The sequence below is a fragment of the Epinephelus lanceolatus genome, chromosome 11, assembly GCF_041903045.1.
Source record: "Epinephelus lanceolatus isolate andai-2023 chromosome 11, ASM4190304v1, whole genome shotgun sequence".
NCBI lineage: Eukaryota > Metazoa > Chordata > Actinopteri > Perciformes > Serranidae > Epinephelus > Epinephelus lanceolatus.
The window spans coordinates 11908196-11933372 of record NC_135744.1 but is presented as its reverse complement, the minus strand read 5'-3'; the positions used below and the strand labels follow the sequence as shown (position 1 = coordinate 11933372).

General features: G+C 37.6%; 1 protein-coding gene across 1 annotated transcript; it reads right to left on the bottom strand.

The window, feature by feature from the left end:
- Positions 1-397: 397 nt before the first annotated feature.
- On the bottom strand, positions 398-25102 carry lcp2a (lymphocyte cytosolic protein 2a). The gene is made up of 21 exons (XM_033638830.2): positions 24658-25102; positions 22749-22811; positions 21640-21686; positions 19711-19776; positions 16613-16638; positions 16301-16341; positions 14548-14740; positions 12548-12633; positions 12380-12437; positions 11593-11670; positions 11043-11068; positions 8715-8734; positions 7594-7704; positions 7369-7387; positions 7262-7277; positions 7092-7179; positions 6346-6398; positions 5812-5894; positions 4181-4255; positions 1809-1958; positions 398-1641 (listed from the first exon to the last, which is right to left on the bottom strand). Exons 1-21 carry the CDS (start codon positions 24733-24735, stop codon positions 1501-1503), a joined length of 1518 nt encoding a protein of 505 aa, XP_033494721.1. The 5' UTR covers positions 24736-25102; the 3' UTR covers positions 398-1500.
- Between the last annotated feature and the right edge of the window lie 75 nt (positions 25103-25177).

The following is a 25177-nucleotide window of genomic DNA, read 5'->3' as shown; positions in this document are numbered from 1 at the left end:
AAATTCACAAAAACTCTGTCTGAATACATTGCTCTTCTTAATGGGTTCAGTTGACTATTTAATCTGCAATTTCCTGTGACCTGTATCCCGAACACACACCATGTGAAACTGTGCGTGGGCAGCTGTGCACTCAATGGGTATGGACTAGTATACAGTATATTTTTGACATACTAGAGATTTTGCTTTTGCACACTGCATATTATATGCTATATTTTGTCCAAATACGTACTTACTGCTAGTATAGGCAGTGTCTTTTTAACCGATTAATGGTGAAGATCTACCAATAGTTTAGTTTCCCGGTATGATGATCATTACAGCCTGAAGGGGGTGCTAACGTGGGCCATAGACAGAATCAGAAAACATGCTGCTCCCGCACAGAGAAACCAGGACGCTGCGGTTGTTTTCACAAGGTTTTAATGAAACAGCTGAGGGACAAACAAGTCAAATCTGACACATTTACACTGAATTGAAAACGTCCCAAACAGAAGGCACAAAATGGAGCCTGAATACTGGAAGACTTTGAGACTTCATCTGTAACAAACAAAATGGAGCTGTAAATACAATCATGAAACCTGGGATATTTTTTTAGCTTAGCTGAAGACAGAACAAGGAAGGTTTTAGCCATTAACATGCATAGTTTGAATGTGGAATGTACTTTAACTAAATGCTATAGACATACAGCATTTATCCAAAATCATGTACTGATGTACATTTAAATCTAAAACTTCCGATCGGAAATGTTTTAGACTTTTTATTGAAAGGTTTATCGTCTCATATGGAGCGCGGAATGTAAACATTTGTTTACAATTTTCTGATGTATTTTAAATATTTAGCTCATTTTTTTCATTTCATTTTCAATTCATGTTACATGTTAATACATGTTAATACATGTTGGATGTAAATTTTGAATATTAAACCTAAATGTTAACTGTTAGATCAAAATAAAACATTTAACGTCAAATATTAAATATAAATGTTGAATTTTTAATATTAATGTTGAATGTAAATATTGGCTCTATATTCTTAATACTAAATCTAAATGTTGAATGTTAAATGTTAACTGTTAAATCTAAATTTTGAATATTAAATATAAATGTTGAATGTTTAATTTTAATGTTGAATCTAAATATCGGATCTAACTTTTGAATGTTAAATCTAAATGTTAAATGTTAAATCTCAATATTACATTTAAATGTTCAATGTTATATGTTAATATAGAATCAAATGTTGCAGTCTCCAACCTTTCAAACTCAAAGAACAGAGAGCTGACACAATGATGAAACTGTAGTTTGTAAATGGTCAAAATAAGCAAATGAAGCAACGTGTGCAAAAATCTGACATTTGTCATTTGTTAAAACAGAAAAAAAAACTTGACATGAACAACACAAACATATCAACGCTCCTGCTAATGTAACATTTGAGGTGAACATTCATCTGAATTCTGCCTGTCGGGTTTCTCTCTGGTTTAGTTCTGTGCTCCGGTTTATCCGGTCAGGACGTTTAATGTCTGGTCATGTAGTATCCGGCTGGGTCTGAGAGCAGACACTGGTTCTGTTGGCTGGAGGTGCGGTTCTTGGCGTCGATGAGGAGCAGAGGAGACTGGGAGTAATGGCCGATGATGTCACTCACTGAGGGGAAAGACTGCACACACATAAACGCATGATTATACAGGAGTTTATTGGACTGCAAATTTAAGTGAAAGGGAAAACCCTCAGATTTTTCCTTAAAATACAAACTTAATTCAGTTATTACAGAACAGGTTCGGCTCTCAGTACATAACAGTACTTCTTCTGTTACTACATGTTTACCTCCTGGACTTTGAGTCCGGTTCCCAGCAGGAATTTCTGGTTCTGCTGTCTGATCTGGATGTTGTAGACTTTGTCCTGGTAGTAGACCATCAGGGTAAAGGGCTGATTGGCCAGCTGCCGGGTGCTGTCCCTCACCAGATACGCCCCGTCCTCCACAGAGACACAGAATAATACATAAGGGATGGACGTCTAAAGCCCAGTTACACAAGAAAATGTTGGCACTTTACATTTTTGCAGACCACGAATACATTGCATTCATTTGTTTCATTCATGTCATATCAGTGTTCCTAAAGTGATGCAGTATATGAGCTGAATTGGTTGAGAGCGATCAATAACAAGACCAGCCGGGATTGTACCACAAAAAACTGTTTTTTGTATTGTATAACAAAATGTGTTTTTTCAACCAAGACATTGCTGCGTTTTCAGCTGAGATAGTGCCACAGAAAAACTGTTTTTTACAGAGACTTAGCTGCATTTCCAGCTGAGATACTGCCATGTAAATGAGTTTTTACTAAAAATTCACTGTGTTTCCAGCCAGGATTGTGCCACAAAAAGTGTTTTTTCTAACTGTATTTTGTATTGTATTACAAAATGGGTTTTTTTTGTTGAGACTTCACCGCATTTCCAGCTGGGATACTGCCATGAAATTGGTTGTCTTTTAATGAGAATTTGCTGTGTTTGTTTTTTCTACAGAGACATTGCTGCATTTCAAGCCAAGACTGTGCCACAGAAAAATGGTTGTGATGTTACGGACATATCACTGCATTTCCAGCCAGCATACTAACACAAAAATCAGTTATTTTAAGCCAAAACATGATGTTTTCCTCCAAAAAAACAAAGTCCAAAAGGGTTGATATGGTTAAGCTGACTGAGATCACTATTATGGACACTAATGGCTGTAAATTTAACTTTTATTTTCTATGATTAATACATAGAGACATAAAAAAATAAAATAAGAGGGGGCAGGGGGGCGGCACGGTGATGTAGTGGTTAGCACTATCGCCTCACAGCAAGAAGGCTGCCGGCTCGATCCTGGGTGTGGGAGCCCCTCCATGCGGAGCCTGCATGCTCTCCCCGTGTCAGCGTGGGCTCTCTCTGGGCACTCCAGCCTCCTCCCACAGTCCAAAGACATGCAGATTGGGGACTAGGTTAACTGATAACTCTAAATTGTCCGTAGGTGTGAATGTGAGTGTGAATGGTTGTTTGTCTCTATGCGTCAGCCCTGCGATAGTCTGGCGACCTGTCCAGGGTGTACCCTGCCTCTCGCCCGATGTAAGCTGGGATAGGCTCCAGCCCCCGCGCAAACCCCCAAGAGGATGAAGCGGTTAGAAGATGAATGAATGAATGAATGAATTAAGAGGGGGTAGGACCAGAAAAGTTTTAACTTCTCCTTACCCCTTCTGAACATGAGCGATATTATTTTAGTTGCTCATTTGTTGCTTTAATGTTGCTGAGGATCCCTTTTGTTTTTGTTTTTATTGCTTATAAGTTGAATTTTGTCTTTGTATTATTTCAACATGTTTAATAAATTGATTAAAAATAAACAAATAAATGAATATGTATAAATGTAATGTTTCCGTGGTTTGCAGAAATGTACAATACCAATATTTTTTCTGGTGATTGGGTTGACCTAAAAAAACTGGTGTAAAAATACTACTAAGCATTTAAGCTACATAAATACATTTTTGTGAAACTTCTGCTTTACTTCTTCCATTTTATGCCATTTTATTCTATATTCAGACACATTTTTAAATACTTTTTATACTTTTTTAACTACTTTTTACTGCACTACATTTATTTAATTTTATTATTATTATTGATATGAATATTGAGTGAACAAGGGGTAGGACCAGATAAGTTTATACTTCTTCCTACTCCTTTTGAACATGTAATGCGATGTAAATATATTGTTTTCTTCTCTTTCTAATTGTTTTAATCAATTGCTTATTTTTATTTATTTATTTTATTATTATTTTTTTTCACATGTTCAAATAAATAAATAAATAAATTAAAAAAAACAGCTATAACTGTATATCGTACAGAGAGTATGAGGCTTTGGACTTAAAAATTATAGCTGCTTCACATTGAACCACACCACAGTTTGTAGCTGAAATTCAGTTAACCTTCACCAAATACAGTATTAAAATATAAACAGTTTACACCTTAATGCAGGAATGCTAATAACCACATAATATATACAGTATTATAATAAACATGAACATTTTACTTTTACTGAAGTAAATGGTTAAAAGCTTATCTTGGTGTAAACAGGTAGTCAAATTAAATATATCCAAATTTATTGCATGCTAAGTAATTTAAAAAGTACCTTTAAAATAACACAGACTTTTGTTTAACTGCCTGTTTTGTGTTACCTTGCGGACTTGTTTCAGACATCCTTCTGCCTGACCTCTGGTCACTTTACCCACATACCAGCGCGGGTCCAGGTCCTGAACACACACATATATATTAGACTTAGATTAGAAAAAGACAACAGCACCATCTGCTGTTCATTTTGAAGAACATCCACAAAAACAGTTTCAACACTTAACCCTCTTTATAATAATGATAATTACAAAGTTTATTTTTATGACACTGATTAAAACCACAGATCACAAAGTGCTTTACAAGGACTAAAGGAAATGAAGAAAAACACAACATACACACATTTGAATTGCACACATAAACACACACGTGGACAAAGTTGTTGTTTTTTTATGAGGCCTATGGTACAAAATGTGCATGACACTGATTTCTCTTTAATCTTACAACTTTAACAGCAAACAGGTGACCTCAGACTGTGTGCAGGATTACAAGGACACAGCATTTCAGAGTCACTGCCTGGGGCCATGAAGTGTTTTATAGGTTACAAGTAAAAATGTCAGAATTGACTCTTAATTATGACACTAAGAAGTAAGTAATATGATCTCTTTTCTTGTTTTTTTGTAAGTAGTACAGCTGTCTCAGAGTCATTCTCTGATTTATGCCACTTAGCAGACAATTACAGTAATCTAAAGTTGAGGAAATTAAGGTGTGTGCAATGGATTTAGTGTTTGTGAAGCTCAGAAGTTGATAAGAGACTTTCTGTATTGCTTTCTTTGTGGGGACCAACAATTTTCACCATCGTAGCGAGGACCTTTTTGCATTGTGCGGACTGGTCCCCATTCGGCCAAGACACCAGAAGAAAATGTTGGCATTGAACGTTTCTGCAAACCACAGATACATTACATTCATACCTATGCTTTTTTTTCCCAACTGTGCCATCACAGCATTTCTTGCCAGGATATTGCCACAAAAAGTGATTGTTTTCTATCGAAACATTGCTATGTTTCCAGCCAGGATAATGCTATGAAAGCCATTGTTCTTTTTTTTTTTTTCATGAAATCCCCACATTTTCTGCCGGGATTGAACACAAAAAGTGGTTGGTTTTTACCAGGACATTGCTGCATTTCCTGCCAGGATAGTGCCACAAAAAGAGGGTGTTTATTTACTGTGACATCGCTGCATTTCCTGCTGGGTAGTACCAAAAAAAAGTGTTTTTGTTTTGCCAGGACATTACTATGTTTTCAGCCAGGATAGTGCCATAGAAAGTGCTTGTTTTTTACTGGGACATTGCCGCGTTTCCTCCCGGGATAGTGCCATGAATAGAAGTTGTTTTTTAACAAGACATTGCTGTGTTTCCTGCTGGGATTGTGCCACCAAAATCGGGTATTTTAAGCCCAAACAGGATCTTTTGACCATAAGCAAGTGGTTTTGTGCCCAAACTTAACCACAGCATTGCTGAAATGTAACGTGTCCAAATATCCACTACAAACGAACATAAAAGTTATTGTATCCATGGTTTGCAAAAACGTACAATGCTGACATTTATTCTGGTGATTTGGTTGCCCTATTACATCAAAGAGATGTCTGAAGGTTAAGACTTGGTTTTAGAATCAGAGTTGGAGTCAGGGTTTTTAGGATCCTCACATGTACAAACAGACAATGTATGAGTGTGCTCTGTTACCTGTTTTGGTGCTGTTGTGGGTAGAGAAGGACGAAACGACGGTCTGTCTGATCCTATAAAACTGCCTCTCTGTTCAGCAATCGCTGCACACACACACACACACACACACACACACACACACACACACGCAATACTGTAACTACAATAGTAAGACAGCACCCTCTACTGTTTTTAAAAGGACATCACAAGACTGTTTGGAACCCAAAGCAAAAATCCCGTTTCCCACATCCACCGGGTCATAACTGCGAGTTATGTGTATGGTGGTAATTATATCTTAACAGTCACCTAAAATAAATAAATAAATAAAAGACAGAACTGTACATTGACATTAAAGCAGTGTTGTTTGGTTTTATTATATTGACTCAGACACTGAAAAATAAGTAACATTTGACACTAATGCAAAATGCAAAACACACATCTGATGTGATGTTAATCCCATGTGAATGGGACTTTACACTCAGCAGGAAACAGAAAAAGTACATTTCCCAAAAACCTCAAACTGTTCCTTTAATGTTTGTGTCATTGTGTTCTTACCAGATTGCAGTTTGTGAGGCAGAGAACCTGCAGAGGGAATGCTGGGAGGCAAACTGCACAAAAACAAACAAAATAAAACAGATTATTCATCATATCTGCCTGATTCATTTTACTTAAGGTCACCACCTGTGGGTGCCACTAAGCCCTTGTTTTTCTACATCTTGGGTTCTATCACCATGAGGACAGTGAAAATCAATAATTTTTAGTTTATGAAAATACATTCTGGGGAGTTGTAATAGACCATAAACAATGTGGGAAACCACGTATAAATGATGCCAAAAATGTCAAGCTCTATTGCAACAATGCACAAAACAAAAGAACCTTAAGTACTTATATATATTGCATCACCCTTACATAGTTCCATACATTACCTACTGTGAGGAGGTTCGAAGAAATAGATACAAAACAACTGCAAATTTTCATGCTACAGAAGAGAGCTTTAAGAATCATTTAAAAAGCTGCTTATCAAAAATCAGCCAACAAATTATTTATAAACTCAAATGCTTTCAAATTTAGAGATTTGGTGGAATCAAAATAAAAAATAAGATGCGTCAAGACAAGGTAGCTGAATACAACTTCCTCGCATACAATGTACAAGTTGAAAAACAGTTTAAAAATGTTTATTTATTTACATATTTTCGTAATTGTTTTTTAAACTAAACTGGGCCGACAATAGAACTCTGTGGTACTCCAGCACTGACAGGATGCTTTCAAAAATTAGTATTTCACCATTACTTTTTTCATACCTGTCTGCTTGCCGTGAGGGGAGCCCGTGGGGTCCAGGACGGGGTGGCAGACTTTTATTGTGGAGGGGGAAGGTGTTGTGTTTCAGTGCTGGAAGAGAGAAGACAGGTTTAAAGAATCAATCTAATATTTTGTGATATGCTTTGGGAAAAGCAGAGAAAAGAAATCTCACCTTCATCATGTGTTTGCTGCAGAGAGAGAAGAAATCAGAGAAAGGATCACAGTTTGTTCTCGACAAATTCAACATCAGAATAAATGTCTCTCAGAGCAGAAACTTACCTCCCTCCTTGGATCAAACCTGTAAAACCAAACCACACACAAAAATCTGATTATTATCAAATAGCTTGCACAAACTAATCATTTTACAGCTGTTTTATCGTGAAAAATTGAACTAAAAATTTTAATAAGATGACAATAGTGGAGATAAATGTGATGACTTTGAATACAAACACTTGATCAATTTGATTTGAGATGATTTGATGAATGGATGATGTGTGAGCTGACCTGTTGGCAGGAGGTCTGGCTGCGGAGTTGCTCCTGCTGACGGAGGTGGAGGACGGAGGAAGAACAGGAGGTTTGGACCAGTTGGGAGGATCCGGAGTGTCCGTCTGAGGCCTAAACGCACACAAAAAAATGACAGGTTAAGTTCACATGTTTTTATGTCTATCTCAATATAACACTCTAGAGTTCCTCTAACCTCCTCTGTGGCCGAGCTCTTGATGATGTGCTGCTGACTATGTTTAATATATTAAAGCTGAAGAGGAGCGGAGCACATACAAGACAGTGTCATCTGCATATAAATAGATACTATGAATTTCCATGGTCATTACATAGGAAATGAGAAACCTGGAAATGGTTGGAAATTTACTGAATGTTTCAGAAAAGTTCTGAATATAAATTGTTTAGCTGTTGTTTAAAATATGTACATGATAATCACAAAACATGTCAATGTAACACAGAATACGTTCTTGTATTATTACTACAGTGGGACATCTTAAGCAATAAAAATTTGGATTTCGTTGTTTATTTAAGAGACCGGTATTATTTTTGCTTTTGTATATTTACCATTGCTCTTTAATGAGGCAAGAGTATTTCTCATTCAATTACTCTGTCAATCAATGGATTCATCGGTATAATATTCAATTACTAAATTAATAGTTCCAGCCATAATCCAGACACACATCAAATTGCACTGACATCTACAGGATCATTGGTTTACTCTCACCCAAAAGAGGCACAGAGTTGATGACTTGCTATTGTTGGCATATGCAGCTAGTTAGCAGCAGGAATGTCTAACGAGCAAGTGAAGTTAGCAAACACTGGCTTATCTACAAATGCCTGGCAAGTGTGTGTTTAATAATGTATAGCTGCACACTAAAAAAGCCTATACACTTTAGACTACTTAAATAAAGTCTTGGAAATGGTGTAAATATATATATATATATATATATATATATGTATATATTATATTATATTATATTTTATATTTTTTGGAAAGATTAAAACATTTATTGGTAAAATGTGCAGGAGTCCTGTATGTAAAGTGTAAATAGTGAAGGACCCAGGACAGAGCCTTGTGGTACCCCCTTTGTTTATCCTAAATGAGTATGATGAACAGCATTTACCTCCAAGGCTGCGTCCCCCCCTGTAAGAAACACAGAAATAACATTAACACAATAAAAACTAAAAGTCAAACTATTCTTTTAAAAAAACTACAAGGTTTCAGTGTCTGTCATATGTCCTCCTATTGGTCCCTTTTTGTTTTCAGTTTTCTTTGTCATTCATGTGGTCAGTTTGCAGATCAGTTTTGAAATATTTACATGGATCCACCTGAAAACCGCCAGAGTATGTACAGTCATGAAAAACCTATAAAGGTCATGGATTATGAAAATAGCTGTTTCACAAGTCCTGGAAAAAATTTAAAAGATAATAAACACAGAAAGTTTTGTCATGGAAATTTGCTTCAAAAGTACTTGTATAACAGAATACACTAGCTGCAACTGCAGTGCTTCCCTCTCATCCACCATCAAACAAGAGACCATTTCAGGTGCTGTGCCCAGACACAAAGCTCAAACTGCAGAGGTACCACGGGCGCTATAGGTGGCTAACTCTCACTCACGTTATTCCCACAAGCCATATGAAACCATGTGCAGCTTTATCAGGTCATGGTTTCACCAACAGCCAGATAGCTCCCAGGTTTGCATGCATTTTTTTTATTTACAGTATATGTACTTTTGGACTGGCTCCATATTTTAAGTGACTGACTGATAAATTTTGACATGGATTTTTAGGGCCTGAGCACTGAACAGTGTGAGGAGGACCCTGTTGAAACTGAAGGAATTATTTTTCTCTCACATAAATCATATTTCCAGGGGGCTAAAGATGCTTGAAAACTCACACATAACAGAACTGCTGAAAATTTTCATATTTTACAAATCCCGTGCTTAAAAAAAATAGGGTTCAGTAGCACCCCCTATAAAACTTCAATGAGGTAGCCTCCATGGTATGTTTAATCCACAAAATTAAGAGGCACATGTGACCTCCCCAAGACATAAAATAGCCTCTTGGAGCCATATCCTAGACCCAACAGAAAGTCGGCCATTTTGAATTTACTGTGCAATTTTTGTGCATTTTTGGCCATTTACAGAGGTCATACTTTAACAAACTCTTCCTAGAGAGTTGATGTGATTGTATATTATAATAAAAAATAAAAAATATAAAAAAAAATAAAAAATAAAAAATATTTTGTGATAGTTATAGTGCTACCTGTAGTAAAGATTCCTATTTCCTTTATTTTGACACTTCCTTTACTTTGCTTCCTTTCCTCCCCTTTCCTCAGCACTGATTGGTTACTTTGACTCTTTGTTCACTCGTCATTAATCTGATGGAGTTCATCTGCTAAGCACTGTTTAAACCCTTGCACCCTTTCACTCCTTTCTTCGGCCCAATTCCAATCCGGCCCCTAAAGACTCAAGCCCTGAACCCTCACTGACTTAACTGACATCAGCTGTAAGTGATTGAGTGTGAGTCTGAAAGGGCTCCGGATGCTACAAATAGGAATGGGACAGCACTTATCCCCCTCTCTACAAAATGTTGTTAACATTGGCGGCTCTGGGCGTGATCATTTATCGGTTATTGTCAGCATATATTCTACACACAAAGAATATATATCTATATATATCGATAGATAGATAGATAGATAGATAGATAGATAAATAGATCTCTCTCTCTCTATATATATATATATATATTCTTTGTCTGTGGAATATAACCACTGGTATTCCTCTGACCTCATGTGTGTTTATTAAATCCTTGTTAATGTAATGTTTCATTGTTTATCTATCTGTTTTTTCACTCTCCTTCCATAACGTTACCGTTTGCATATCTGCCGACTGTGTTTTCGTTTTGTTTTTTTTTTATAACACTTCCGGTGTTCCGATGGCAACCCCTGTATTTGACGTCACAACGCTATGAACTGTAATTTCCTTACCGTAAGTCCACATCGATGCTGACCTACGGTAAGGGGGCATAAAGGGCTCACTCACTGACTCACTGACTTGATGATTTGACAATGGGACAGCCCTCACACACTCACGCACTTTACATGAACGCACCTCTAAGTCAGTGAGTCTGTAAGGGATCGGATTGGAATTGGGCCTTCATCATCACATGGCGCGGCAGTGCTGGTAAGCAGAGTTTCTTTCTCTTTAGTTTACCATGATTAGTTTAACTGAGAACATTATTTATCCTCACACCACCTACTGGCAAGAGGAAATTACATGTTTTATACTTTGATGTGCTCAGAGTAAATTTTACACATAGACGTTTCAGAGAACACATAATGGTCATGAAAGTCTGCCTCAAAGTCGTGGTGGAAATTTATGGGTCAAAATGTGTGAACTCTGAACTGTGGAGTGTTGTTGTATTAAGATAATTTAAAAAGCAGGACTCACCCTTTCCACTGTGTTGCGATTAGTTCCTGTGGAGAAAAGTAAACGCTATCATGATTAAAATATCAGATTAATAAATTCATAGTCATTATCGATCAGTCACAATTAATTTAATACAATCTTTTTTTGTTACATTATCTTTGTGTGTTTTTTCAGGGAAGACGACTGCAAAGAAAATCAGTTATGAAGCTGGTAAAACAAAGCACAGTAAAATAAAGATGACAATAATAAAACTTGTTGAGTTGGATATTTAATTTTAAACTGTGTTTTTCCTCTTTTTGCATGTTGTTGCAACGAGCTACCATTATTTGTGCATCAAAATGAAACAATGACTCTGAAATTCAGCTGTCAGCGGGTCCCTGAATGCACCAAAAGTGTAAGTTACAAAGGTTTTTTTTAAATATATATATATATTTGGTGAGCCTATGATGTCAGTGTTAACAGTGATGTTTTTCCTTTCTGCAGATTATTTTTCTTACAAATTGGAGTAAAACCAAAGAAATCAATGGTGGTGTCGTACTTTAAAAGAGGAACATGTTGGGTTCAGGATTACCTCTGACAGGGGACAGGTTGGATCCTGAACTTCTGCCTGGTTTGTTTTCACGAAAGATCTGCGGCGGCCCTGGAGGAACTGAACACAACAACAGAATCAAAGTATACCGAAAGATCTGTGAGCACTTCCTGTTTGCAGTCAGGGCTATTCAAGAGAAGGCTGAGACACGGGGTCAAACATGGGGGGATTGCACATGTGCAGTGTAACTTGAACTGCGATGCTAGAGGGTGACAGCAGGGGCGCTAGATAAAAAGGGCAGGATCCACTCAGGCGATCAAGGAGTGCGCTTGGTGCAGTCTGCTTGGACTTTTGGACAGCAGCTGCCTGAAGTTGTCAGAATTGCGTCTCTGTCATTTTCACCCACAACGCAGGCCACCAGTAACAGTCCAATAATAAGCTGTGAAAATGACATGCATGCACATCCCCCTTATTCCGCAGTCTCACGCCATCTACAGAGCCTTTGAGGAAGTGCAGACCAGATTTTACTGCGCATGTACAATCCCCCCATGTTTGACCCCGTGTCTCAGCCTTCTCTTGAATAGCCTTGTTTGTAGTGTAGCCGTGGATGTACAGACAGCTATCATTGGGTCACTGTAACACTGAAGAAAACTTTTTTCTCAGGTGAGTTCTGCATCCTCCTTTTTCTCTGATTTCTAAGCTGATTTATGGACTTTTATTCTGGATGGACATCGGAGATAAATGAAGGATATTAACATGTCTCATGTCTGTGTGTTCACATTTATTGAGCTATGACGGCAAGACAGAGGGAGATTTAAACGATACTCACATTTTCTCCCCCCGCAGTGTGGAGAGTGGTCTCTTCTAGAGGACAGTGACTCTCCCGGCTGCGCACATACACACACACACACACACACACACAGGTTTAGTTAACAAAACTGATATCACCAATTCAAATATGTTTGAAATTATTACTTGAGTGTTAAATGAGACTCACCATGCGGGGAGAGGGTGCAGAAAGGGTGGAGGCTGGGGGGCGGGGACACACAGCAGGGGGCGGGCCTCGGGATGACACATGGTTATCTACACACACACATACAACAAAAGTTTGCTGTTGTGTTATGGTTATCTCATCGTAACTCTTAAAGAAAGTGGAAATAACATTTCACTTTTTTAAATAACCTCTGAGAAAAATAGTTTTAACAAGTTCCTTACAATTAAATATTAGAGATATTATTAGAATTAAGTCATAATATTTCAAGTAAAGGAAGTCATGAAATTATGAAAATAAGGATGTAATTTGTGAAAATAAGGTCATAATGTAAGTTTTAATGTCAAGATATTAAAGTCATGATTTAATGAGTATCAAGTCATATTATTTCAAGAAAAAAGTCAGTGTAATGAAATTGAAGTCATAATTTCATGAAAATAAAGTCAATATTTCAAGAAAAAAATTACTTACAAAAATAAAGTCAAAATTTGATGAGAATAAAGTCATATTTCAAGAGAGAAGTAGTATTATTTTAAGAATAAAATCAGAATTCCATGAGAATCACGTCATAATATTTCCAGAAAAAAATCGTAATACTACAAGAATATAGTCCCAAATTTTTTTAGATTAAAGTCACAATATTTTAAAAATGTAATAGTAAAGTCAGAATTTAATAAGAATAAAGTTAGAATATATTAAATAAAGTAAAGTCATTTTACAAGAATGAAGTTGAAATTTCATCAGAATTAAGTCAGATTTTTTTAAAAAACCTGTCATATTACAATATAGTCAAAATTTTATGAGAAGTCATTATATTTTTACAAAATCGTAATATTAAAGTCAGAATTTAATAAGAGTAAACATAATATCTTTAGGAAAAAATGTCATATGATGAGAAAGATATTGAAATTTAATCAGAATAAATTATCATATTATTTCAAGAAAAAAGTTGTAATATTACATGCATTGTAAGAAAAAAGTGATAATTTTTTTTCAAAAATTGTAATTTACATTTAAATTTCATCAAAATAAAATCATATTATTTCAAGAAAAAAAATCAGAATTTACAATAATTAAATTAATTCTGAGAACAAAGTCATAATATTGAAAAAAACACATAATATTATGTCAGAATTTAAAAAGAATTATATATATATATATATATATATATATATATATATATCATGATTTTTTTCTCAAAATATTATTTGTGTGTGTGTGTATATATATATATGTGTGTGTGTGTGTGTGTGTGTAATATTTTGAGAAGAAAATCATGATATTATGAGGATGAGGTGGTAATTTCATAAGAATAAAGTCATAATATTTCAGGAGAGAAGTAATAATATTATGAGAATAAAGTTAGAATTTAATAAAGATAAGTTATAATATTTTAAGGAAAAAAATCATGATATTACGAGACTAAAGTTGAAATTTCATAAGAATAAAGTCATTATTTAAATATACATTCAAGATATATTTTAAAACATTTTGAGAAATAAAAGATGTAATTTTACAGGAAGTTGTAATAATTTAAGAGAGTTGTAATATTACGAGAATAAAATGGAGATTTTAATTCCGTGTTGATGTAAACAGGTAACAGCAGTCTGTCTTTTATGTGTCAGATGAATGATAATGACCTAAAGTTACGACTTTATTCTTAATGGATTACAACATTTTATCTTGTAATATTTTGACTTAATTTTGGTTCTAATCACAGTCCTTAGTCTGTCGTACTTTCAAGTGCTCATGAATGAATTATTGTCTTTTGTTCAAGTATGAAGAATCTGTTAAACCTGAAAGATAAAAATATATGTTGTTTCTACCTCAGTGTCCTAATGTGACTGCAGCTAAAAGTTTAGAGGAGCTGCTCAACATGACTGTAGATTAAAGATTAATGTTGCAGAAAATAACATAAAATATCACATTTCTTGACTTTAAAAGTTGAAAAACAACTGAAAAGTATTCTGTATGGAAAACGTGTTTGTCTGTTTTCTGTTATCTACCGATATAATCACTGTCTCCAATGGGCAGGGTGGGGCACAGCTTGAGGGCCAGGTCCTCTGGAGGCTCGGTGGGTGGAGGCTCATAATCATTGGCACAGTCCTGGTCATCGTTTGGGGACTCGTAATCTCCTCCGCTGCCCTCCTCATCACCACTGTACGGACTCTCGTAGTCATCATCAAATTCTTCATCATCCTGATGGAGCGAAGGACAGGCAGAGAAATGCAACTGAATCAAAATCTGGTACCAAAAGGAACACCTCTAATACACCCTTTTACTGTTAGTAAACAGTATGATAAAAAAGGATAAGCGGTTATAGTCTCGCCACCAGACAATCAGAGCTCTCCGCCTTCCGATAGTCTGGGAACACTCCTTTCTAAAGTGTGTTTAACACACCGACGAAAACGGCCGCCAACAAAGCAATGCCTCTTGCATTTTTGAAAAGGACACGCCCTCCCAGAAATGCGCGCTCCCCCTTTTCTCATCCGTAAGGAAACAAACACACAATAGAGCTTGAAAATGGATGCCGAGAGATTTAACTCCACAACATTGTGGAAATGAAGGACTTACAGCGACTTGAGCCATTTTGTACCGCTACACATGTTTCTAGTCGGACTATGTTTATGAGCACAAGAGTTCAGCGAGCCACCAAAGGACCGCCCTGCGGATTTACTATTGGTTCTGCAACGTAGGGAGTTTTTTTAAACTCTGAAATTGTATCCGCCCATCTAAACACAAAATCAGGGAGAAAGTCATCAGTCTTTAGTTAAGCAAAGTGTCTAAAGACTGACTTGTGAGTCTAAAGCGGTTATGGAAAAGAATGAATGGATAACTAACAAGTTGGCTTGTTTTCGACGGAGGATGATGATATCAGAGCACACGTAGGCTGTTTGTAAATTCGGAGCGCTGTCAGAATGTTCTGTTTGGTTATCCAGAGAACATCAGAGCACCAAGCAGAGTAAATGTGTGATTAAGTTAACCATTCGTCTTTTCATATAGAAATATAACGCGTGTGGGTGGGGCATTAGCACAAACTGCGAGCAGCAGCAGCAGCGATCCACCGTCCGACACCAGAACACCTTGAGGAGGAAAACGCAAGGTTCGGCGGGGATGGAGCACCTGCCGCAACAAGCAACATGCTGTCTACTGTCATTTTGACTTAACCAGTGGACTTCACTACAAGCTGATTGGCTGTTGAAACAGGTGATGTCCTTTAAAACCAGCCGCCGGCCATTTGACCAGCTAAGTTGCAGGTGTCACCATCAGCCAGTGTGAGTTGAGCTCAGACTAGTCAGTTCACACTGCTGCTACTTTTGAGACTTGAAAGTCTCTTTAGCTTTTGTAACCACAAACCTTATTTATCAAACCAAAACCCACTTACTTCAAGGTGAGGGAACAGGAAGTGCTAACATGCTAACTCATTTCCAGGTTTTAAGACTCATTCCTGTACCACTCTATATTTAAGCAGTTTCTGGTGCACCTATATATATTTGGGGAGTAGTAAATAACAGTATCGTCTGCATACAGTGTGATTCTACATTGTGTCAACTTAATCTCAGATTGAGCTCATTTCTGCATTCCTGAGGTACTCTATTACAGCTGCTGTGGAAATTTTATACCACTGAAATAAAATATTGAAACAAAAACTGATACCATTAGACAACTTATTCTATTGAATTGTTTGTAACTTGTGAATAAAAATGATTTGATTACTTTCCTAATTTAAAAAACAAGATGATGAACCATCAGACTTACAAACTCGTCTTCACCCCAGCCCTGAACATCAGCAGCCACATCTGCAGAGGAGAAAGCAGCATACAGCTGAATATACTAATATCTTCACATTCATATACATTTCAACTTAAATTAAACTTTATTGATCCCCAGAGGAGAATTTCAGGACAGAAATAAGTACAGATACATAAAAAGCAACAACAACTGAGTAATAAAAAAACAAATAATCAGACATTTATAAAATTAGGTAAGAATATAACATTGAAAATAAACAAAATACCAGTACTCAGCATGAGAAATTGATTGATATATCAATGAAAGTAAAGTTCCTACCTGGTTCATGATATTTGGGCGTTGGTCTGTGACGGGAAGAAAGAGAATTGTATTATTGTTATTATTATTAAATTGGCAAAAGTTCACCTAATACTTACAAGTATTTTATTTTAAACCCTTTACTTGTGTTCCTATAATATCTAAGTCTTGACATACATGGTACAGTTTAGTAACTGCTTAAAGGGATGGCTCTAATTTTTGTATTGGGGTTGTATGGGGTATTTATCAGTTGCCAGTATATTACATACAGTACATGTCAGTCCGCACACCCCCAGTTTAGAGAAGCAGGCTGAAGACACCTAAAAAAGTCCCACCTAAAAAAATTAATATCAGCTTAAGAGTACATTATATAAAGAGTATTTTCAGTCCTTTATATTGCCGTCAGACTGCCTGTTTCAATTGGGAAGCCATAAATGACTTCAGTTCCCCATCTGTGCTCTCGTCAAAGCCACCAGACTCCACTGACAAAAACAGTGATTTTAGCTTGCTGCACAATCGATCGGCAACAGCGAGGATTTTGAATAGGCAGCAAGTAAGACTGAAGTTATTGAAAATAGGGAATAAAATGTTGAACGACTACATTTTTTTGTACAGAGTTGTATCAATGCTAATAGTTCAGTTTGCTTCCTAAATGCCTATGTGAACTGTAACGTTGCTAGCCGGTGGTGCAGCCAGTCAGACAGCTAGCACTAGCTACTGTAGCTAGCTATTAGCTGATAGGTCTCGTAACGTTTGCTGAGGCAGAGATAAGGTGCTGTCATGTTGTCATAACAGTTGCCTTTAGCTAGTAATAAATCTGTTTTGGTATTTAACGTTAGAAATAACTTGCAAACTCCTAGGTAAGGTTTTAGCAATGACTAGGTTCACTCGCCCACTGAATTGCGTCTGGTAGACATCTGGTTTGTTTATGCAATTCAATTGATGTCTGTGACTGCAGAATAACTAGTCCAACGTAATTATGTTCATATTACATAGGCTACACAGAATAGGCTGTAGGCTACACGGAAAAGAGTGTTTCTGTCTGCAAGTAGTTTGATATTGTCAATCATTTCCCTTTTATGATAGGTGGTGAGTGGAGGGTAAAAAATGGACATTCAACATTTTTTTGCCAAAGTAGCAGAAAGGAAACATCAGGAGAGACAGGGGTCTGGGGGTGAGATTAGAGTCTGACTCATATATGAGTCTGACTATATCATCTGTAGGCCAAATGCATCAGTTCAGGAAGCTGATTAAAGAAACAGATCATCTGAGCAGTAGCTCAAAACAGTATGCACGCAACTTAGTGCTGAAATTCTTTTTACTTTTGTCCATGACGATGACAAGCTAAAAATAGATATTGATAATAAAAACTGAGATGAAATCTATGTTTCATTTTTGTTAATGAGATGTGACTAAAACGTTCTTGACTATCGGACATTGAAATCAGAAAGCGGTCGTGCTTGTAATTATCTTCAGATGCAGCATGAGTGACAGGTCTGGTAAACCCCAGAAAATAGTCTGCACCGGGATGGTTTAGTAGCCAGCAGAAACAGTCAGAGAGGAGCAATGTCAGCCGTTGGTGCAAGTTGTGAGCTGTAATTCAGCAGTAAATAATCAGCCATGTGTGTCTGACTGTGGATGGTGGAGCAGCTGAATGGATGCACTCATCCATGTAAAAACAAGATGACAGCCATCTCTGCCAAGTCAGTCTGCAGCCAATCCCGACACAAAAGTGGACAAGGTCCAAAATCTGATAACATTTTTCGTTGAAAAATGTTTATTTATGATTAATAATGTTTAAAGTTTGATATGGCAAAAAATTCGACACATTTTATCAACAGTAACAAGTTAATTAGAAAGTACTGTCTGAGGACATTGGGACTTTATTATTGTCTTGTTTGAGGACATTGGGACTTAAAGGCGCTGTATGTAAGAATGTGGCCAAAACGGTTACTGCACTCAAATTCAAAATGCTGCCGCGAGTCGTGTCCGCCCCCCCTCCCCTACAGATTCGAGGTTGCTGGACAGCGGCACGCTGGAGACTGATTTGTTTGCCCACGGGCGGCTGCCATGGCAGGGCTGTGTCACTGCATCCTTGATCTTCAGTTTTCCAGCGGACCATTCGAGCAAGTCCAGCTTCTCTGCTGCTAACGCTGCTGCCGGGATACAGCTGAGGAGCCGGCTGCTAATGCTATGTACTGGGACACTGCTAATGCTGCTTGCTGGGCTGCTGTAGCTCAGTCGTAACTGTAACTGATGCTGAGACTCTACTGACTGCATGACTGGTAGACAGCTATTGTTGTTGGTGAGATCAGTATATTATATGAACATTATTCCTTAGTCTCTGTGACATATTAGGAGGATTTTACGACTATTTGCTTTAGATTTCTTACATATAGCTCCTTTAATTATCATTTACAACGTTTAATTTTTTATACTTATCAGCTCCTGCTGATCCCAAATAGCTAAGAGTTTAAAAAAAAAAAATGCATACCAAACTTAAGATCAGGTCTCAGGAGAATATTAAAGCTATTTTTTTACAGCTGGAAACTACTTGACATTAAAGTGAAGCAGTGAAAATATTCTTAATATAGCGTACACTGAAACTGATATTCATGTTTTTAGGTGAGACTTTTTTTCTGGTTTCTAAAACACATTTTGTCGCTGACCCCTCCACAGCAGCAGGTTGTTTAGTTTCCATGTCAGACTCCGGCTGCTTCTCCAAACTGAGGATGTGCTGCCCACATTTACTGTATGTAATAAACTGTCTCCTGATAAATACACATACAACCCCTCTTTAAAAAACTGAACTATCCCTTTGAATTACTACAGTCTATAAATTCATACTAGATTTACATTTTATTCTTTCCTTCTGTTCTAATTTAAATATTTGAATATTTCTTTCTACATGCTGTGTGTGTTTTTAGTGCGGAGGCTGCAGCTGTATTCAACGTGTGACAAAAAAGCTAAACCTTCAACTGAATGTATTCTGCAACAAATATTTTCTCTCAGAGTTTTACATGTTATTTCAAAGACTAAATAACGAAGTACACCGAAACACAAAGATCAGTATTCTATATTTCAGAGAAAGAGAAAAAAAATTATTAACATGTTCTTACTTTTTACCAAACAGGCCTCTCTTCTCCTCCTTCTTGCTGATTTCAGTGCTGATCTTAGAGATCATCCTGAGGAGACACAGACACATAAAGTTTATCCAAACTGTTCTTCATCAGTAATGATGTGATGAGCTGCTCCAGCCACTTTTCACTTTTGGATTTATCAGTTAAGTCAAACACTCTGCTGTTTATTCCTGTCTGTATTCGGAAGGTTTTTAGAGAGAAGTTTTAACTAAAGACTGATTTATAAAACATTTATTCCTAAAAAACACTGAGAAAATGTTTTTTTGTTTGTTTGTTTGTTTGTTTGTTTTTTCGTAGCTGTTGACAGTATTTTCTAAAAAACAGATCCAAATCCACTGTGTAAAAACATTTGACAAAGTAAAACAAGTATTTTGAACCTGGTTTTATCCACTGTTCAGATTTCTGTTCTGGAAATTCTGCCAAATCAGCGCATATTTAATAAGATAATGCTTCATTTGCATATTCAAACATAAAATTTAAGAAAACTTGTGATGTAAAAAAGAATTGTCTAAATGTAAAAAATGAACTGAGGAAGTTAAGTGGTGATATCTATCCAGCTTATTCCTGAGGGCACTACTATAGTTTAAATGTTCTAAACATCATAACACATCAGAAATGTTCTTGCTTACAGGACATTTTGTAACGCACATTTGACTCATTCAGACATTATATTTTTACATGTTAACACTATCCCCGTCATTGCCAAGATTATCTGTTATTTATGACAGAACGCTTCCCCGCCATTAGCAAGATATTCTAGCAATCCGTGTTTTTTTACTGTTATAGGTAGGGGACGCTGTTAAACATCTTGTGACATTGAAGAGCACTGCTGTGTCCAAAAACAAACAAAAAGGAAGATCCGGTGGAAACCAGAAGATGATGTTTACAGAAATGTAGTTGCTTGTAAACCCTCCCAAAATGACAGTGTCAACGGAAAAGTTTACGGTTGTATCAAGCGGTGGAGATGTTGATGGACTCAGACTCTGACACTTCCTGTTTTGATCAACATTCTGAATCTGATTTGGAGGAAGAAGCAAATGAGTTTGGTGGGACGAAACGGGATCTCCATGATGGTGACAGTGACACACGGACAAGACAACCACAGAGGAGACAAAGACAACAGAACACTGAATGTGACAACATGTTCCACTATACCTCAAAGAGAATGTTAGTTTCATTATTATTATTATTATATTACTGTTACTATTAATATTATCATCAATATTATTATTACTGCTATTATTATTGTTGTTTTTATTAGTATTGTTATCGGAACAATAATAATAATTACTTTTATTGTTATTTATACAGTTCAAATTGACGTGAGGAAATGAGAAAAAAAAACAACAAATGTAAATGTGAAATTTATTTTTAATTTAAAAATGCGTGTCTTTGAAAAAAATAAATTTTTCTCAGTTTTTTGTCCGAATTTTTTATTTATTTTTTTAAGTTTTTTTTTTATGAAAATACACAAATTCAAGTGTTTATAAAAAAGTAATGGAATAAAACAGAATAAAATGTTTTTGTGTATAAAAACAGAGGGTCTTTTTTTTAGTTTCATGTATATACTGATTACATATTCAAAGAACAAATTATTCTGTGGGTCGTGAAAGATCAGTGAATATGATCAAAAATGTTAAAAATGATGAAATATTAATAATAAATATGTATAATAAATAAAGATATACATATATATAATAAAAATATATAATACTACAATAAATACGTTTATTTGTGTGTTTATGGATTGAAACTTTGCTATGGTTTCTTCTGGTGTTTTAATTAAGAATTAGTGTTATTAGTGTTTGATATATCAGTCCCATCTCCACAGACCGACGTCCGCAGCTCCACGCAGACACCTGTGGGAGTGTTTCGGTAACAGTGACTCAGCAGCTGCTCTGTACTCACGGAGCGTGAAGTTTGGGGAATTTCTGGAGGTCGTTCTCACTCAGGTTCTACAAAACAAGAGAAGACAGTGTGAGGATGTGAGGACATTGTGAGGACGTTGAGGTCAACAGGACAAAACAGGACTTTTATCCTTATCAGGACATTTTAGTCTTATTGAGGACAAAAGCAGCTTAAATATGTCTCGGAGAAGATGAGGAGGCAAAGAGGACATTCTTCTTCTTCTTCCCTTACCTCCTCCTTTCCTCCCCTTCATCCTTTTGTCCTTCTCCACCTCATCCTTTCCTTATACCCTTCTCCACTTTCTCTTTATCTCCTTCTCCTCTTTCCTTCCTTTTATACCATCTTCTTGCTCCCTCCTTTCCTTTCTTACATCCTTCTGTCCTTCTCTATCTGCTCCTTCCCTTATATCTTTCTCCTCCTTCTCCTTACCTCGTCCTCCACCTCTTCCATTCCTTTTCTACCATCTCCTTACTTCATCCTTTCTTCCCCTACAGCCTTCTGTCCTTCTCCACCTCCTCCTTTCCTTATAACCTTCTCCACTTTCTTTTAAACTTTCTCCTCCACCTCTTGTCCCTATTTGACAATCCCTTTACCTTCTTTGTTTATTCCCTACATACCTCCCACATCCTTCTCCATCTCCTCCTTTCATTTTAACCTTTTCAACCTCTTCTTTACCTCCTCCTTGATATCTTTTCTACCATCTCCTTACCTCCTCATTACCTTCCCTACATCCTTCTGTCCTTCCTTACCTCCTCCTTTCCTTTTAACCTTCTCCACCTTGTCTTTACCTCCTCCACCATCTCTTTCCTTCCTTCTCTACCATCACCTTACTTCCTACTTTCCTTCCCTACATCCTTCTGTCCTCCTCTGACATATTCTTTCCCTCCTCACCCCCTCTTTCCTTCTTCCTTCCCTCCTCCTCTATGTCCTCCTCCCATCTTCTCTCACCCTCCCTTTTCAACATCTCCTTACCTCCTCCTTCCTCTCAAACTCTTGACTCCTCCACCCCCTCCTTTACCTCCTCTTGTCTTTCCTTGCCTCCATCTTATCACCTCCTCTCAGCTGACAGGACAATTTCATTAAAGGTTTGTAAATTTAAAGGAACTCACCACAAATCTGGAGCCGCTGATGGAGTGCTTCAGCACCACCTTATCACAGCCAGACAGACTCATCTGCAAACACACATCACAGACATCAGTGACGTAGTTCACACAGTGTCAGTGCAGGTGGAGGCAGCCGGAGCTGAACCCACAACCTCAGTGACATCATCTCAACAAGTCCTCCAACCCCAATGAGCACAGAGGGCATTTGTCTCTACGCTCTGATACAACCCACAGGAGTGTTTCCTCAGGTTGGCACCAGCACAGTTTAGGACAAGAATCATGTTTGCTGCAGAAACTTAAGTCAGTAACCGAAGTTTGATTTCCTCATATGTGTCCTGATGATGCAGGATGACAAACATCAAAACTGTCCAATCAGTGAGTTACCTGTCAGTCGGCAGAGCTTCATGTTTACTCCTCTTGGTTTGTTTGTCAGTGTGAACAGAAACTGAGAAAGCTGTGACAAAATTGCTCTTGATTGGTCAGAATTTCTATGTGTGAAAAATCCAGGAAATAAACCAAACGTTGAAGAAGAGTACACTTGCAAGATAAATGTGACACTTTCTAATGTCACAATGGAGGGGCAACTACGCAGGTTGATTTTAGCGCTGCTCATCGTGGACTATATTGCTGTCATTGTTCATTTCAGTCAAACCATACAGTTTGAAAACGAGGCGCGGCTCCAACTAGAAAACAATGTTTTGATGCATTGGATGTGCTGAATGTGCATATTAAGGCAGTACAGGAGGAGGTGCACATTAATAATCCTCCAGGACTGTAACATGCTCATTTTTAATCCAAACAATGTGTCATGTGACTGCAGTTGGTTCAGATCCAGGTCGGAACACGTTCTCACCACAAACCAACCGCACCAGAGTTCATTTGTAACCAAACTAAGACCACCTCTTCAAGAAGGTCTTGGTCGAGCTCAGTCTCACTCCGAAGTCGTTGAAATCTGGCACTTGGACAGTGACTTGCGGCGTCAGAAACCAATGAAAAAGGTGTCCTTTAACGTCAGCATGATACGTGGCTGGTTGTCGTTATAGTTTAATGGCGCCTGGCAGCGTCAGGTGGAAATTCGGTGGGACAAAGACATAAGTTACGGCGGTAAAAGTCCAACTGGGGCAGGCAGGAGGGGTGATGGATAGGTCCAACAAGCATTGACTTTCATTCGAGAGAGCGATGTTTGCGTCCTGTAAGATTATAAAGCCAAACCCTGTTCTTTTTGTCCTAAACCTAACCATATGCTTTTGTTGCTGAAGGAAAAAAATGTCAATTTGCGGTGATGCCGATGTAGTGCTTTTATTTTGAAAGAGACTGTATGTAAATGTTAAATTTCCTGTGAAAACAGAAGTGTATTTTGAAAACAGACAATGCATGTAACAGGCTGAAGTTGACACGGCGTCCTAGAACGTCAACAACCAACACACCCAGGGTACCTTGGACGTCATATGTGGACGTGGAAAGTCCACAACCAAATATCAGTATATGACAAGGTCAGAGTGAGAGTGTGTTGGTGGTGCGCCTTCTTGCAACCTACAATGCTTTCTGTGTGATCAAGGCCGTGGTCTGTATCAATATGATATTCTTGTGTCTGTTAACTGGGTGTAAACCAGTTTATACTGGAAGGTGACACAGCTAATAAGCTACAATAGTTTCCTTCATTTTGGATTTTCCAGCTCTCCGTCCACTCAGAGGTCAGCTCTGTCAGGACGGCTTGTTGCTGGTCAACAGTGTGAGTTTGTGAGTCAGAGTTGGATTTGATGTACAGACTCACACAGATGAATCAGCTGACTGCAGTGACTGCATCAAAATAAACTGATTTAAACACAAATTGTAATTTTACTGCAAGTTTCAAGTGTCACTGAAACAATGTCTGTGCACAGGAATATAAAGAGAGCATGGTCGGAGGTCTCACCCTCTTCAGGTAGTCTGCCAGCTGCTGTGGGCTCCACCCCGTCACCTCCGCCCTGGACGGCACTCGACCAGAGCTCATCCTGTGTCCTCAACGTAAAGTCAAACCAAAGACCGTTAACGAGAGGAGACCATCTGAGTGGATCACCTAAAGACAAGTCTTTTATTTCCCAGTCCTGCTGCTCTTCTTCAGTCAGAGGTTTACAGGCCTCACTCCCTCCTCTGCCGCTCTTTCCTGCGAAACGCAAAACCAAACTTTTCTTGATGATTCTCAGAAAATCAAATAACTGCCACAAAGTTTTACTTCCTCAAAAAAATTGACCTGCCGCTTTCTGTGTCTGCAAGGGTCTTTCCACGAGCAGAAACCAGAGAGAAGAAAGCAGAAAGCAGGCGGACATGTCACTGAGGAACCAAAATGGCTTCCTTCTTTCTCTCTCTCTCTCGCTCCCACTCTTTCTGTGTCTACGTCTCTCTATCTCTTTGCCTCTCTTTCCTCCTCCCCCTCCCTCCCTCCCTCCATCTCA

Bases quoted from the DNA above. Each gene is read 5' to 3' on its own strand.
- lcp2a (XM_033638830.2), bottom strand. From the start codon at position 24,735: ATGAGCTCTGGTCGAGTGCCGTCCAGGGCGGAGGTGACGGGGTGGAGC. The intron at 16,639-19,710 runs GTAAGAACATGT...TTCCCGTCACAG, and splicing joins AGAGGCCTGTTTGGTAAAAA to ACCAACGCCCAAATATCATG. The intron at 5,895-6,345 runs GTAAGAACACAA...GTGTGTGTGCAG, and splicing joins GCCTCACAAACTGCAATCTG to CGATTGCTGAACAGAGAGGC.